General features: G+C 48.3%; 1 protein-coding gene and 1 pseudogene across 2 annotated transcripts in view; both read right to left on the bottom strand.

The window, feature by feature from the left end:
* Positions 1-265: 265 nt before the first annotated feature.
* Positions 266-1865, bottom strand: LOC142456354 (small ribosomal subunit protein uS5 pseudogene; annotated as a pseudogene).
* Positions 1866-14717: 12852 nt separating this feature from the next.
* OGDH (oxoglutarate dehydrogenase) overlaps positions 14718-17726 on the bottom strand; it is an 89918-nt gene continuing 86909 nt past the window's right edge. For both annotated transcript variants that reach the window (XM_075558109.1, XM_075558107.1), the window contains exons 20-23: positions 17420-17492; positions 16169-16332; positions 15832-15986; positions 14718-15740 (exon numbers count right to left, since the gene is read on the bottom strand). In XM_075558109.1, the coding sequence (XP_075414224.1) occupies positions 15620-15740; positions 15832-15986; positions 16169-16332; positions 17420-17492 (513 nt within the window). In that variant the 3' untranslated portion in view covers positions 14718-15619. The remainder of the gene's footprint in view (positions 15741-15831; positions 15987-16168; positions 16333-17419; positions 17493-17726) is intronic.

Here is a 17726-nt window from a genome sequence, read left to right as displayed (position 1 = left end):
TGACCTTCTTTCATCCTTTCTCAGCTGTATAATTGAGAAATTGTTGGTGTGATCTATTAGCAATGTGTCCTCAACCTATTTCTACTGGCCAGATGTGCTATATTAATCATTATAAACTAGCTGTGGCATAAAGGCTTTAGGTTTACTCTACTAAACCTTTTTAAAAACTAGGATCCCTTTGCTATTTAACATCTTGTGAGTATTCATTAGTGTTTTTCCATCTTAAGGATAAACCCATCAAACTTAATCTAATATCATCAGGTTTTACAGCATTTCATTGTTTCTTATTTCTACACCAAAGCAAAGTCCACTTCCCCTCAATCCTCGAACTAACCACATACCTGTAAGTTAGCCTTTACTGCCATTCACATTTTGGTACAACTAGACATTCCACTTCAAGACAAAACTATTTTCTTTTTCCATCTTACAAAAAACAAGTAAACAAAATACAAAAATTTACTATTTGCCATTCTGTCTTCTTTCTAGCTTCCCAACCTGTGATAACACTTTTAACTCAGTTCTTGAGGTGATTTCCATCTGGTAGCCTAGAACACACCACATGCTTTCACGTGGGCTCACTGTGCTGCATTTTATTGATTGGATATGACACACATTTTAAAACAAAGGAGGCATATGCTAACAGGAGTATAGAAGACAAATCTTAAATTAGACTTATGGATTAGCAGCTAGATTGAAAAGGAACAAATTAGCAATCAAAATAATTAAAATTCTCTTACTAAGTGAAACCGAAAATCACAGATATAAATTTATCTGCTACTGCAATCAGATAAAACAAGTAGAGTAACATTTATTTTTCAGGCTCAATTCCCTTTATCATTTTTTAAAATAAAACTGATTAGGTGGTAGCCGCAGCTGGAGCCTGGGTCCTCTGCACGGAGATTCTGGTGTGGGTCTTCACGAGAAGGTCAGGGAATGCCTGGTAGGGAGACTTGGTGAACACCTTGCAGGGGACCGTGTGGGCCTTGCCCATCTTGTTGCCCCAGTAACCTCGCTGCACGGGGGACAATGGACAGCTTGGCCAGGACGATGCCCCCGCGGATGGCGGTGGCAACTTTCCTGGAGCATTTGACACCCAGGCCAAAGAGGCCGTTGTAGTCCCCGATGGATGGCAACAAAGGCCTTGAACCTGGTCCACTGGCCTGCTCGGGTCTGCTTCTGCGCAGGCACGATCTTTAGGACCTCGTCCTTGAGGGTCAGCCCCTGGAAGAAGTCAGTGAGCTCAGACTCCCGTGATGGACAGGGAGAACAGACAGATCTCCAGGGACTTGATCTTCATGTCCTTGACCGGACGACCCAGCTTGGTGACAGGGAGTCACTCCTTGTCTTCGGCGTTGCCCCCGCGAGCTCCGCGGCCTCGTCCACGGCCATGACCATGTCCATGACCACATCCTCGCCAGCCGCTGCCAAAGCCTCCGTGAGCTCCCACCTCGGCCCCGGGCCCCCAGGCCCTCCTGCTGCACTGGCGTCACTGGCCATTTGGTGTTTTCTCAGAGAAGAAACTAGAGGAACATTTATGAGGCTTGATGTCTTAATGACCTATGGTCTTTGATGGCCCTCCAGGCAAAATTATCCAAACACCAAGTCTGGTCTGGAGCAAAGTAAAAGGCCATAAAAGAAAGAGAAAAAAATTCCAGGAACGCTGGGGTGAGGAGCCATGCACGCAATTTGGCTAATACAAAATAGGAAGTTAGTTCAGGTTCCACGACTTTCCATGAAGTTTTTGGAAGTCTGGAATGTTCTCAGAAATGCCGGGGCATCAGCCTTGTGTTGAGGTCATATGGTTGCGTAAATCTAATCTACCTTCCACCGAGAAGTTAGACTTTCCAGAGAATGAATTAGATTTTTAAACGAGTAATAATAAATTATAAAAAATGTTCCCTAATGGCAATTGATGAAATTCTTTGTTAATACTATTGAATATTGATCCTCTCCGACTCCACCCCACCCCTCCAAATGAAAACTTTGTCAGGTGAGTTAAGTTTTGTATATCTCTTATAATAACCTTTTAAAATAAAGAAAAACGAAGAAAAAATAAAAGAAAAATGAACAAAATAAAGGGAAAATGAACGCAATATGTAACTGATGTGGATATAGATATATCCTTTTTAATGTGAATTTCTAATTACAACAAATATATTAACTCAATTTTTTATATTAACTCAATTTTACGATTAGCAAATCACTAAAAAGATCTTAAAATTATGTACCACAAGATACTACTGAAATAAAATTTAATTAATTTTGTTTTTCTTAACTTGTTTGATTTAAATTTAGCTTTTTCTCATATTCTGTAAATTTCTCCAAGAAGGAAAAGAACAAAGACAACGCCCTCGTCATTGAGTGGATTCTGACTGATGGGGCCTCCCAGATTAAATTAGACACTCTGCACAGCGCTTTGAGATTGTGAAGCCTAACACCGAAGCTGACTGGCTAATGATCTCTTTGCAAGCAGCCCTTTGGCTCTGACTGTGGCATTTTGACGAGAGAAAGAAGAGGCTTTCTACTCCCGTAAAGAATTGCAGTGGTGGAGTGGCTAGCGTGCTGGCCTGCAATCTGCACGGTTGGCAATTCAAAACCACCAGCAGTTCTTTGGGAGAAAGACTGCGCGTTCTACGCCCGGGATGGCAATGAGAGTTGAAAGAGTTAGGGTATGGAAAACTCACAGGACCAATCCCTACCCGGTCCACTAGGGTAGGTACGAGTCCACATCGACTCGAAGGCAGCGAGATTCATTTGGTTTGGCCACTCTGAGCAGCCCAGAGCGTGACTCGCTGCGTCACTTAGCCATTTCTACTTAGACTTGGATAGAATTAGCCCTAGTCACTTGCATATCTGAACTAAGGACTACTGGCTAAGACACATGGAAAAACTGTTTTTTCCTCTGAAATCCCCTCATTGGTGAAATAACATTCTGTAATTTTAATTCAAGTGATGTGGAGGTCTAGCTTCCCAAGTTGACGTGCACATACAAAAACCTGTCAAAATGAGTGGCTTCCTTAATTCTTCATCGTATTACAATTCAATTCACAAGTACACATGCGTTCTAAAATCAACCTAATTCACAAATATGAACGTTATAAAATCAAAACTGAGTTCTTAAAAAGAAAATTATACATATATATTTTTCTAATTTAGAATACTATCCAGAAGTAATAATTATACATATTAATATATGTCTTGCTTTAGAAAGGCCTTGTTATATCAATAAAAAAATTAACAGATTTTTCTATAGTACTCTCTTTAAAAGGGGTGTCTACTCACAAACTTCCAAAGGGTAGTTTGTTAGTGGAAGGATAAAAATAAAACTCAAAATTGAACCCTCTTGAGGTTGAGAGGCCAGTTCACGGCGGACTTCCGAATGCCATTCCCGCCCAACCACGAAGCAAAGCTTTCACTCAAGGCAGACACCTTTTTGTGTGAAGGCCAAATGCCCGCTTTCTAATAATCCATAAAATCATGCACTGCTTGAGTTTTCCCCCTCTGAAATTTTCTGCTTTGAAGCTGCACAACATTCTCAAAACAGCACAAACATTGAAAAGCAGCTACCTAATTTTAAACTGCTAGGTTAAGTTGTTTTAAAATTACTGAAGAATATTCTTTAAAGGTAGTCACTGATATGCTGTCCTATAGGATCTTTGTTGATGGAATGCCAATTTCCACGGCACAAGTAGAGCAAAGGCATTCTATCTACACACACACACACACACACACACACACACACCCTGTTCTTGGGTGAAACCACTCGAAATGGTGACAGCAATCCCAGCAACAACAACGAGTGACATAGTGATGTATATGTGTATCAAAATTTACTGCCTTGACGTCAGTGTGACTCCTAGCGACCCTCTAGGACAGGGTAGAACTGCCCCTGTAGTTCTGAGGCTGTAAATCATTGGAGGAGTAAGATCCCTCTTTCTTCAGCAGCGCAGTTGGTGGGTTTGAACCACCTGGTGGTCCGCATCGGAACCCAGATTTTTAATAGAATTACCTCATTCAATACCAAGCACTATTTTCCAGGTTTACAGTGAGTCATGAAAAGAACCCACTATACCGCCAAAGCTCCTGTTCCAAATATTATATACATATATCATATCCTTTGCACTCCCACTAAAAGTGCACAAAACAACACAGCGTCAAAGCCCTTCCCCCAAACCTGGAATTACCTCTGCCACAAGCCACAGCAGACGGCTCAGAGCAGAAGATTCTGAGTCATGCAAAACTCAGACATTGATGGTAAACAGGTCAGAGAGAACCACTGAACAATTCACAGCTAAGACTTATTAAAACTCAGGCAAACATGGATTAAATCTTTAAAAAGGCAAAAACAACACAAAAGACACAGACAATACCATCTAGAGGAAGGAGGCTGTCAGCATGAGGTCCTGAGGAGTCACAGTCAGGACACTAGGCACGGAACAAAGGAAACTGCCACCAATTCACGTCAAGTGGGCTTGGAAGTGGAAACAGGCCTATGACTGGAACACATACTTGATGGTATAGAAGAGTTTACGAGATGGGTCCAGGACCTCCTGACCCTGGCAGTCAGGGCACAGCTTCGGGGGCATGCCTCAAGACTGCAAATCCTGGTGCTGGCTATCAAGGACACACCGGGCAAGTCCTTAAGAACCAGCGCTTCTCCAGGCTGGCTGGAAAGAGGTGGTGGTGGTTACGCCCTTTCCAAAGCACTCTTCCTGAGGGCAAGATGATCTACATCCCTGCTTAATGATCAGAAGGAATTTAGTGAAGCTCAATCCCTTGGGGACTATGCAAATGCAAATGACTTTGGGCTTTCACTGTCATCCCTAACCTCCCGCTGGGGTGCTCAGAGCTTAAACTGCACAACAGTGTGTCCTTGATGGAGGTCACTGTGCGAGGGACAGTGCTGGGGGGGGGGGGGGACATAGTCATGAGTCATGCCCTATCATGCCCTGGCTGCTTGGTCGGAAGGCCATAGACCACTTTTGTAGGCGCTTCTATCTAATTCAATGCGCATGTCCCCATGATGGGTCTGTTCCTGCTTCTGTATTCCCACCTGAAACTGTGATATATGATTTGCCACCAGTCATGAAATGGTGACATTTCCTTTGTCCCAGGCCTTATTTAACTAGCTTCCTGACTGTGAATCCTTGGACACTCTTATGGTCTCATGCTAACAGCACCAGCCCCACCCCCTGCAGAGAATACATCTGTCTTTGTGTTGTCTTCATCCTTTTGAAAATTTAATCGATGATTTCCTTACATCCTGTTTGAGAACGGAGTCTCTGTTGTCTTCTCAAGCATAAGTCAGCCACCAAGGAACAAGTATTGAATGATCGAACTTATTGAAATGAGAAAATCTATGACAAGTCAAGCAGCTCCCAAGGGTGATAGAAGGGACCCTGGTGGTGCACTGGGTTCAAGGCTCGCGTTCCAAACCTGCTCTGCTCTGGGGGAGCAGAGCTGCGGCTGTTGGTGCTTGTCAATAGTCACCATCTTGAACACACTAGGGAGCAATTCTCTTTACTGCAAGAGTGTCACTGGACCTCTGAATCAACTGTATGGTAGTGAGTGAAAGGCAGGCGTGTGTAAGTGTGAATTCTGAACTCCAGGTTGGCAGAAGGCTGCATGGTTTATGTTGGGTTGTTAAAGTCAGAGCCCGCAATTCTACTCCCATCGAGAGAGAGTTTTGGAAACCCACGGCGCAGTTCTGCCCTGTCCTATAGGGTCACTATGAGTCAGAATCGACTTGATGGGCCCGAGAGTTAAGTTTAGTTTGGATTCTGACTAAGAGTGAAAGCCCCAAATTCACGTGCACAGTCTCAAAGTGGCTTCAGCCTCCAGTGCATTCCTTCTGACTGTGAGTGAACAAGGAATGTGGACAGCCTTGCCTTCCTTCCTTCCGGCAGAGTGCATTGTAAAGCAGATCACCACCACTCCCTCACAGGCCCAGTTTGACTCAGTCTCCTTTAGGGCCTTGCCTGGGTGTGTCTTTGGTGGAGGTTGGAGTATTAGGGACACTTTTTCATGAGCCATGCCCATCACTTGGACTGAGAACCTTGGACCTATCTTCCAAGGTCTTCTATAACATATGTTTCCTAGTCATGTTCCTCTTCCCGTTTCTGTAGTCCCACCTGCTACCAATCATGCTTCTGTGAGAGCTTCCTTTGCCCTCCCATGTCCTATTTACACCATCAGTTCTCTGTACTCACTGGATGACATTATAACCTTGGGCTAATGGTCTCCCTCATTTGGATAATCTGCTTTTTTTGGGGTCTTGTCTTTGTCTTGTTTAAGACTTAATAAATGTTCTCCTTAAATTATGTTTGAGATTTGGGATCTCTTTTGTACCCTAAAACAAGAGAGAGGTGGAAAGAAGTTTTTGTTGGGTGGTACTGAGGTTAGAATTTTGTAATATAAGAAAGAATAGCCCTCTCTCCTGCCCTCTCTGCCCGCTGTGCGTGGACCTGGCTGTTGAGATCATGGCCATTGAGGAGGAGCGCTCTCTCTGCCTTCTTGTCCGCCACCTCCATGTGTGCCACAAAGGGGAGCTGAGCACATGTTCCCAGCATGCTACTGGTACATCTCAAAAGCAAATTATTTCAACTGGTCATGTTCTTAGACTGGTGACTAACTAGCTCATAACTAGCAGGCCCAGACATAATAAAGCCCTGTGTGTGGTAAGGCGTCACAAGACTGGTTTTGTATTGGGCTTAGTCCAGGCTCTTGGAACCGCCCTTAGTTGCACCTTGTACTATATTAGTCCTTCTCAAACAGGAAGAATTTTCTTTCTAGCACCTTTGGAAATTGGACAATCAAGAAATGACTAATTAAGAGTCTGCTGTACTTGTGAAAATGATGCCAGAATTCCAGAAAGGTTCTGTTCACATCAAGAAACTTACAAGAGTAGAAGAAATTATCTGTGGTCTTTTGAAAGGAGGAGCTGCTAAACTTCAGATAATAACAGACTTTGACATGACACTGAGCTAGTTAGTTTATTGGGTCAACCTGGCCGATAAACACATGTGGGGTTCATTGAAGGGCAGAGGGATAGATGGCTCCGTGAGCCTCACCTTTCTACTTCTAGGGTCTCTTGCTCTGTGACGGTCAGACCAGGGTGCAGCTGCCTTAGCCAGTTCTCTGCTCCAGCTGGCAAGGTTCACTTCCTGCAAGACATCCTTGAGGAGAAGCCACATGGACCTACCCTGATGCAGCCCTGGGTGCTGGAGCAGCCGTGGGGAGACCCCTGCCATCGCTGAGATGCTTACACATTCACTGATTCGCTTTCCTCCTGTAGTCGGCATCATTGCCCTCCTGCAGTCGGCATCATTGCATCTGTTTTGTGAGATGGAGGAGGACTTTGTGGATCAATGTTGGACATATGGGTTAATGTTGGACTTGTGGGCCTGGGCAGCACTGGGTTGGGATGTTTCCTTGATGTGCACTTAACCTTTATAAAAAGCTCTTTATATAACCTTTATATACATGAGTTGCTGTGGATTTGTTTCTCTAAAGTACCCAGATTAACACAGACACTAAGTCAATTTTCCTACCAAGGGAAGAGATGCCCAACGTATCATTATGTCATTGAAAACTGTAAACTGGTTACAGAAGAATATCGTAAAAAGTTTTTGCAACTGAAGGATAAATACTATGCTATTGAAGTTGATCCTGTTCTAGCCTTAGATGGTGGAATGGTATACTAAGTCACATGGTTTGTTTATTGAACAAGCATTACCAAAAACTAAACTTAAAGAAATTGTGGAAGAATCTGACCTTATGCTCAAGGAAGCATATGAAGATTTCTTCAGTAAGCTCCAGCAACACAGCTTCCTCGTGTGGGGGAAGGGCCAAGCCCTCACAACTAATCAAGGTTCAGTAAGTGCAACTGTACGGTTGAGCTATATAAAGATTATCATAAAGTCATAGAGAATGAGAGAGATAGGTGAGAGAGTCGAATAAAGAAGTCAGATACATTGCATGGCAGCATGCTTACCTCCTGGATGGCCATGATCTCAACAGTACAGGTCCACACACAGCATGGCTGAGAGGGCAGGGGAGAGAACAGGAGAGAGCGATTTATTGCTAACCAAGGTTTATATCTACTTAGGGGGGCGTGATTACAGGTAACCACACACGTCACCGGAAGGGGTTGTACAATAGACATAAGTGTAACAGGAAAGAGATGAGCTAGGGGTGTGCATGTGATAGGAAGGGGAGGGCCTAAGGGTATACATGTGACAAGAAGGGTGGACCCTAGATTCGGCCTAACCTTGATCACCCTTGAGGGGGCTTGACCTCCCTGGGTTCTCCTTCAGGGAAACAGTCTACTACTATCCTTATACGAAGGGAGTGGGCCCTACTTGCTGTGGGATAAACAGTGCTGTCTGCTTGCTCTGGAGGGCTGATAACCCTTAGGGAGAATAACCCCTGACCTACTTCTGTTGACCTCCAAGTGTATAGTCATTCGCCATGTGTAGCAAGCAGCTAAGTTTGGCATATATTTGGCAGAGACAACTTGGGATAAATCTTTCTGTTTCCCACATCCCCGTGTTCATGTTCATATTTTCTGCTGGGACTGGTGGTTCCCGTTTTCCTGGCAGAGTTCTGTAGGCAATTTTTAAAGATTTCTTCATTTTGCACAGATTATACTGTCTGTATTACCTGCAATCTTCTGGACTACATGTACTGCCTCTTTAAAAAAAAATCTATCGTGGACTCGGGTGCTATTATACCAATGAATTTATTATCTACTCCTCTTGGTACTAACAGTTAATTCTTTTTGAAATTGTGACTGGACATATTATGCCTCTTCTGATTCAATGTTAATTTCTGGTATGTTATTTAGGTGTTAAGGAGCTATTGTGGTTTAGTAGTTACACACTGGACTGTAAACTGCAAGGTCCACAGTTTGAAAACACCAGCCAATCCTCAGGAGAAAGGGCTTTCTACTCCCATAAAGAGTTGTAGTCTCAAAATGGGCGCATAGCAAATGTGGTGAAGAAAGCTGATGGTGCCCAGCTATTAAAAAATAAAGCATCGGCTCACACCTCACATGCTGGGAGACATAGCAACTGACGAGACACATGGACCCACCCTGATGCAGCCCTGGGAAGCCATACAGAGACCCCTACCAGCACTGAGATGTTTCCAATGCCACTGGATCCAATGACTTTCTACCCAGTGGCCTGTGATCTTCTGCATTTGGTGTCATTGCAAGTGTTTCATGAGTCTGAAGAGGACTTTATAGATTGGTATCGGACATATGGGCTAATATCGGACTTATGGACTTGATCTGGACTGGGCTGGGATGTTTTCTCAATGTTCAATTGCGCTTATATATAAATCTCTTTCTTACACACACACACACACACACACACACACACACACACACACACAAGATATAGCATCTGGTGTCTTAAAGACTTGACGTTAAGCAAGTGGCCATCTAGCAGGAAAGCCATAGAGCCACATGGAAGAAACACACCAGCCTGTGTGATCACAAGGTGTTGAGGATGGAATCAGTTATCAGAAGATCAAAAACAAACAATGATATCAATGTGAAAGTAAAGGGTCAGAGTGGAGATCCAGAGCCCATCTGTAGACAATTGGACATTCCTTCACAAGAGGAAGACGAGTCAGCCACCAGGGTGCACTGTGGCACCAATGAAACACACAACATTCCTCTAGTTCTTTCATGCTCCCTCTCCCCCACTATCATGACCCAGTTCTACCTCACAAATCCTGCTAGACTGGAATGCGTACATTGGTACAGATAAGTGTTTTCGACACACAGTTTCCGGGACAGGTAAACCCCTCAGAAACTGTAACAGGAGTAGCAATACTATGAGGGCACAGGGAAGGGGGGCAGGGGAAAAAGGGGGAACCGATAGTAATGATGGATGCATAACTCCCCCTCCCCACGAATAACAGAAATGTAGGTGAAGGGATACACCGGACTGTGTAAGATATGAAAAAAATCTCTATATGTAATTTATTAAGGGTTCACAAAGGTGGGAGTGTTGGGGAGGGAGGAAAAAGAAGAGGAGCTGATATCAAAAGGCTCAAGTAGAAAGATAATATTCTGAAAACTATGATGGCAACATATACGCAAATGTGCTTAATACAATTGATGTATGGATTGTTATATATCTATAAGAGCTCCCAATAAAATAATTTATTAAAAAAAGAAAAGAAAATGATGATGGTAACATATGGACAAGTTCACTTTATTTAACTGATTTATGGATTGGTGTAATATCTGTCAAAGCCCCCAATAAAATGATTTTAAAAAGAGTTGTAGTCTGGGAAACTCACAGGGGCAGTTCTGCTCTGTCCTGTAGGGTCACTGTGAGTTGGCATGGACTCCATGGCAGTGAGCTTGGCTTTGATCTAAGTGGTGCCATAGTTTAATACAATTTAATACAATGTGACAGCTAAGGGCAATGTTGAAATCGTGGAACCGGCTCCATCTCCTCCTGTGCTCACACCCCTCGCTGGATGCAAGTTTGCGTTCCACATCCTGGGAAAGGGGCCTCCTCAGATGCAGGATTCGAAGTATGCTTATTTGGTTTCGTTAACAAATGAATTTGCTGAAAACTACAGGGTACGAATCTTGGGTACATCTTTCTAAGAAGAAGAAAACTGGAGTCCCTGACTGAGTGGTCAAGCCAGCTGGGGGGTGGAGGAGCAGTAGTCTCAAAATTGCCAGTCAGCAGAAACCTGAAACAGCAGGAAGACTTGAGAGGAAGGACAGGGGTGGGGGGTGGGGGGGGGGAAGGGTACATTAACCAGCGTGGCCCCTTTCTAGGAACTACCTAGAACTAGAGGAGCAAACCCCTGACATGTAGGCCAGTTGGGTGCAGGAAGTGAGGTGAATGACTGGCTTCACGTAGAGGGCAGATTAAGATTACAGATGAATCTGAGGGAGATTGAGTCACAATAACGGGCCGTCCTGGCTGCCCTGGAATGAGGTGGAGCCGGAGGGGCTGGCAGAGAGGCGGTGGATGAGAGAGCAAGGTGCAAAAGAAAGCAAGGTCCTCTAAGCAGAGAAGGGGAACGGGTGGCAGAAAAGCACTCTGTGGACGTCCGGGAGTGACGTCCAGTTCTTTCCACCACATCAGTCCCGCCTGCACCACACTGTCTACACTCATCCTGATCCAGCTGTTCTTCACCCATCGCCAAGGCCTTTAAGATCAGGACGGCGCTCTTACTGGATTCCTCTGGGGCCTCACCCCCACGCTGTGCGCAGTCCTGCGCGCCTCTCTCCGGCAGCCTGCCCCCTCCCAGAGCTCCTTCCCCATGGTCTCGGACGTGGACTGCTTCCCTACCCCCAAGAGCGCCACCCTTCCTTTGAAGCCCCACGATGGTCTGACTTTCACAGTTGTTTGGGTGCCCAGCACAGGGCAGGCAATGACTGACCGGTTTGGACCAGGGGGCTAAACTCAGGATGGGGCACTTTGCACATGGGACGGAGGTGGGAGCAAGGCCCGTGCATGCCTCCGCCCTTGCCCTGAGAGCTGGGCACCCAGGAAGGAGGCCTGGCCATTTGTGGACCTGGTGGCATTGCCCAGCCCTGGCTAGATCACGAGAGGCTGAGGTTTTGGAGAAGGTAAGTGGGTGCAGGGCCAGAGAGAAAATGGAAACCGTCTGCCCGGGGCCTCTGAGTCCACGGGTCTGGGACCTCGGTTCACGAATAGGTCCTGGGGCTGGAGCTCTGGCCTAGGCTACAGGGGCAGGGATGAGGTTTCCTTGTATGCCCTTAGCCCTCCCCTCTGGGTTCAGACTGAGCCCGCCCTTCATTTCTGGGGCAGTCTGCAGACGGGGTGTAAAGAATGCAAAGCTGAGGTTCGGGAGCACATGCAGTGCCCTGCGTCAGAAACTCAAACCCTGAAACGCACTGCCATCGAGCCCCTTCCCACCACAGCTAGTGACCACATCGGACAGGGTAGAACTGCCCATGGGGGCTTCCAAGACAGCAACTCTTAAGGGAGTAGAAAACCTCATCTGTCTCCAGCGGAGAGGCTGATTTCGAACTGCTGACCTTGAGACTCTAGCAGCCCGGCCGGGTGCACACCCCAATCCACAGGGCTTCTCTGTGCCCAGCACCAGCACTAACAAATGGCCCTTTCCTCCAAGGGTCACGTGTTTACCAGGAACTTGATGCCTGAGCTCAGTCCCTGGTGCTCCACATAAAATCGCCTGCTGGTAGAATCTGGTTTATGCACCATCCTTCACAGTCCAATCTCCCAATGAAAACTCCCAGTGTCAGGGAATTCGCTACCCCACCAAACTTAAGAACAGATTTATTGTTAAGCGTTGATTCCAACTCCCATATTTGCACAGGAGAAAACTGACACCCGGACAGAAGGGCTTCAAGTCCCAGCTAACAGTCATCAACCTTTCTAGAAGGCTGGCATTCTTAAAACCATTGTAATGCCTTTAAGCATCTCTGGGCTAGTTCATTGTACACCATGACCATTGAGGACTATCTTCCCCGCACTTGACCCAGAAGCTATCCCCAATAGCCATCCTGTCTTCATCTACCAGAGGGAAAGCAGAGGTCACTCTTGCACTAGACAATGCTCTTTGGTGGGAGAGGAGAGCACCCATTAGGGGGTGCTGTATCACTCTGGTTTGGCCCTGGGACCGGCCCTTCACCACAGAGCAGGCCCACAATCCTCCCCTGGTTTGTGCAGGGTTTTGAAAGCCTCTACCAGTGGTGGTGGAATGGTAGCCTTGAGGCATGGTGATAGTAACTATGGTCCTGGCCACACTAATTGTGGTCATAATTCTCAGCTTCCCAAGTCCTCCCTCCTGCCAGGGCCCTCTTGTGCAGGGCAGCCCGATGGAATCAGAAATCTTGGATCAACTGGTACGTCAGAGGGTGATGCAGAATCAGTAAGCGCCCTGCTCTTGACTGGGCAGTCTCATGGACATGCAATGGCCTAACTACAAGATTGGCAGTTTGAGAGATGGGTTTCAGCTCCTGTAAAGAATGTTTCAGACACTGACAGGGGAGGGGCTGTTCTCCCCTGCTCTATAGGATCAGCAAGCCTTCTCTCTACTAACATACAGAATTTGGGTTTTATATGCTGATAAAATGCAGGCTCTAGGAGTCCTGGTGGCATAGTGGTTGGGCTACTGCACACATGATTGGCAGTTTGAAACTACTAGCCGCTATGAGAAAGACTGGGCTCTCTACTCCTATAAAGCCGGTCTTGGAAACGCATTGGAGGTTGCTGAGTCAGCACTGACTCGATGGCATTACATTTGGTTTGGTTTTTCACTTGGCTCATAAAAAGATGAGGCACGTCTCCTCTGACAAAGCTAGAGGCCAATGTTGCTGGTATCTCAACTCATGCAACTAAGTATTCAAGTTTCTCTGCCCTTGTCCCCTGAGGTCCAAATACAGTCACCTTACAGGACTACACAGGGGTCCTTGGGTGGCTGTATAGGTAAGCACTCAACTACTGGACAAAGCTTTGGCAGTTCAAACCCACCCAGAGGTACTTTGGAAGCAAGGCCTGGCAATCAGCCTCACACAGTGGGTACCTGACAAGCATAACTGCTAGCTCACTGGCGCAGCTGGATCCCCTGGGCAAGTTCAGTCCCGCCAGTAATGAGTCAAAGACCCTACCAGTCACCTTTGAATCCCACTTGGGAGCATCTTCCCACGATTCTTGGACTGCATGCCAGACAGCACCTACAGCAGGTTCAACTGGGCCTGTGTACAAAGCCTCTTTGACAATGGCCAAATGAGTGTCGGGGGCATCAATCTAGGGGGGTTTTCACTTCAGCTTTTGTTCTTTTTAGCTTTGTCTCTTCCTGCCCTACGCCCCACCAGAAGTGGGGAAAGTGTACATTGGGGGACTGGCTCCCTTCAGCTCTTCCACCTCCGGGGCCAGGCTTGACCATTAGAGGGCCCTCCAGTTAGCAAGGATGTACCGTACGTCAGTCAGGTGAGACACTGAGGCGGCTTCAGGGGACAAGGGGCCCAGGAACTGCCAAGAGAGGGTGGGTAGGTTCTCCCCATCAGCACACCCAGGCCTTTTCCTTGGCTGTTCCAGGGATGGGCCCAGTTGACCTTCCAATAAGAGGCCCAGACTCAGGTGTGGGACAGAAATGACACTGAGCTCAAGAGCTAGGCCTGGTATGGGAGATATTCAGAGGTCAGTGACCTACTTGGACTCTGGGTAATCTGATGGCCAAGTGTTATTGTTCGTGGGGTCACTGGCTCCAAAGTGAAGCAGAGCTGCCAGGGCTTCTTTGGTCAGGATGGGTGGTGAGTCCAGGGTTGTGAGCAACCCCAGGGAAACATCCCGTGTTTTCATTTTCATGTTCTTCACAAGCAGGTATTATTCTGATACTGACAGGAATTTAAAACACAACTTCAGGGGGAAGTGGGGTATTCTGAGAGCAGAGAAGGATCAGAAGATGGGCCATGGTGAAATGACTGCCGAGGCCCACCTGAGCTGCGGTGAAGTAAAGGTCAACTCTCTAGGCCACTGCTGGGGCCCAGGAGTTTGCTGCAGCTCCTTACTCTGCTCACGGTCTGGGGCCAGGGTGAGGTCGCCACCTCCTGGAGAGCATCCGTGGGTTCAAACAGACCCACCCAGTCTCCCCCGCCCTCCCCCCCAGCCCAGAGAGCCAAACCACAGCCCCCAGATCTTCCCCTTGGGGATAAGAAGCTAGCACGCCGAATGATGCTGCGGACAAACTCAAGGATAACTTATTTTATGGGTCAAGCCAAATGAAAAATTTTTTTGTTTTTTTTTTAAACCAAAATAAATAATCAGATCTGTCACCACGAAGAACCTAGGTGGTGGTGATGACGGGCAGCTGTGCTCGACCACACCCATCCATTCCCGTCTCCCTTCACTCGCCGCCCCTCCGCCTTGCTTTGGCACAGCCGAGAAATGACTGCATCGGGCAATCTCCATCTTGTTAAAAAGACGTAAAAGAAAATAAAGTTGGGGCTGGGGGAAGAGAAAGTAAGTTGGAGAAACAAGCAGGACATCGGTCCTGATCGCTGGGACCCTGGGGGCTCCAGATCCCGAGGCCAGGCAAGAGCAGACATACACACTGCCACACAGGGGCAGGAAAGGACACTGGAGAGAGGCAAGCCCTTCCTGACTTAGGTGTGTCTTCTGAACCAAGGTCAGAAAGCTGCCCCTGTAGCCTGGAGTCAAAAGTCTGACCAATGCCCTGTCCACCCATGGGACCCTTTCCACAGCAGACCCGACTCCAGGCTGTGAGTACTCTTCTCCCTGCTGACCCTGACGATCAGCTCTCTGTACTGGGTGGCAAGGACCCCGGGGCACATAGGGAGGCCCCCAGCCTTCCCCACTGCAGGAGCCAACCTGTCCCACAGCCGGTACTCCCTTCTCCTTACTCCCTGAGACATCGAGAGAGGCAGGGGGTGGGGGCACCAGAAAGCTGGGGGAGGTAGAGGGAGAGACATCTGGCAAGGGCGCGGGGCAGCCAAGCGCTGGAGGGGACGAGACATCCCGTGTCATTGCAGTGGGAGGCACTATTCTTTAGTGGAGAAGCGGGGCAGTCATGGGGTGGAGAGGGCAGCAGCTGCGGCGGCAGTGGTGGTGGTGGTGGCGGCGGTGGGGGCCTACGACAGGTTCTTGAAGGCGTCCAGGTTGAAGGCTGTGTCCAGGAGGCGCTGCAGCTCTGTCAAGTGGGTCTTCTTGTTTCCAGTAGCTGGCGCAGCTGCTGGGTCCCGGCCAGCATACCTGTGACAGGAAACAGAGGACCATGGTGAGGCCCCCGTGGTGGGCTAGCTCGCTGCCCTGGGCGCACGCTCCCCTGGGCGGCGGGGCCTACCACACAGGCCGGGCACGGCTGATGGTGGTTCGCAGCCGGGGCTTCACGTAGTCGTAGTAGCCTTGGTTCTTGTGCTCCTCCTGGCACCAGGCCAGCTCGGCATTAGGGTACTTCTGCACCTCCTTCAGCAGGAGGTCGAAGGGGAATGGGGAGAGCTGGAGGGAAGCAAGGTGGCAGTGTGAGAGGGCTGGACACACAGAAGGAGGCCCTCTTGCCAGGATGGCTGTCTCCCTTTGTCCACTAAGACATGGGGCGTGGCCTGGTATGCCTGGCCTCAGCAGGCCAGGCTTTGTCTGGTGCTCAAGGGGGTGACCTCTACCAGCTACGCGGCCAGCACCTGCTCGATTCTCGTGATGGCCACCTCTTCGGTCATGTTGCGAGCGGCACGCTCTCGGGTGAGGTCGTAGTACACCTTGCCGGTACAGAGGAGAAGTCTCTTGACGTTCCCAGGGTTCTGAGCAGCAGGGCCGCTTTCTGGAATCACTCGCTGGAAGTGGGTTCCTGTGAGAGAGTCCACACTGCCAATCGGCTGTCTCCAGCATCCCGGCCCGAGGAGCCCCAGATGCCCTTGGCCTTCTGCTGCGGCTGGGGCACCTCGGAATCTCACAGGAGCCCTGTGGCACTGCACCTCCACAGCACGCTGCTTCCAAGGGCTGGGGGGGGGGACACCCCCAGCCTTAGCCCCAGAGCTCCGTAATGCTGAGCCTGAGCGTCGGTATTTGTTCAGAAGTCCAGGAGGACTTTGAAAAGCACACCAGATGTAACATAGAGTGACCAAGCGCACATCTGATATGAAGTATGACTAAGTGATTGTTTAAAATCATCTACATAGGTCGCATAGGCCCCCGTAGATAGGAAAGTCTCAGACTTCAGAGGCAACTGAGCACCTGAAGTACTTACCCGCTCATGCTGCTTGTACACTGTGTGATCTTACTACTCAGTTTGTACACCGTATGACTGTCTACCCAGCCACGGAAAGACGTAAGATTTCCAGGGCTGGGAATGAGTGCGTTAGGTTAACTTGGATCCAAGAGAACGGCCCCAGCAGAGAACAGGAGCATGTGGGGAGCCTCCTGCCTACGGTCGGCCTGCACTGGACTGTCCTGGACTGTCGAGGGTGACAATCTCGGCCCCATCCATTTGTCCGTCAGCCAGAGTGCTGTGTAGATGAGGACACTGGGCTTTACCCTTGTACCACAGGCATGTGAGGTGGCAGTTACCGCCCCTTGTCAAAGAGTCTGCCAGTGCCGAGCAGCTGTGCGTTGCCAGGATGAAGAAGGCAGGCAGTGGCTATGACTTCATTTCAGATTCCCTGACCTGCCTCAAAAACAATTCTACCAAATAATATCCACAGCTAAGTCCTTCCAGTCCTGGGGCAGGCGGGCCAACTCTGCCAGGGACTAAACTGTGGGGCCAAACCACAGCTCTTCCACCCGTGCTGACCCGCTACTCCGCTGCTGAAATAAACGTACGGCAAGAGGCACATGGAAACCAAGTCGATTCCCCACGACAGCGGCCTAGGACCCCAACCCACACCTTATTCTCCCCTCTTAGAAACGCGGGTCTGACCCTCTACCTCCATTCGTACCTGGAAGCATTTCGTCAAAGCTGGTTCTGGCTTCAGGGTGACGCAGCAGGGACTTTGGAGTGAAGATGATTAACTGCAATACAGAACAGATGAACAGGGGCCTGAAGATTCCAGAAGGGAGATTAAATTTCAGGACAAGGCTCCCCTCACCCCCCAGCAGTAGGCAGAAAAAGGAGAAAATGAACAAGCACAAACTCCGGCTTCATTCCCTCCTATGATCCTGGCACGGGCACGCTGCCCCCAGCCTGGGAGCCCACAAGTGCACGAGGCTTCCCACCAACAACTCCTGCCCCAAGCAAGGGAAGTC

This window comes from Tenrec ecaudatus, chromosome 9 (assembly GCF_050624435.1).
Source record: "Tenrec ecaudatus isolate mTenEca1 chromosome 9, mTenEca1.hap1, whole genome shotgun sequence".
Classification (NCBI taxonomy): Eukaryota; Metazoa; Chordata; class Mammalia; order Afrosoricida; family Tenrecidae; genus Tenrec; species Tenrec ecaudatus.
This window is presented reverse-complemented; position numbering and strand designations above follow the sequence as displayed.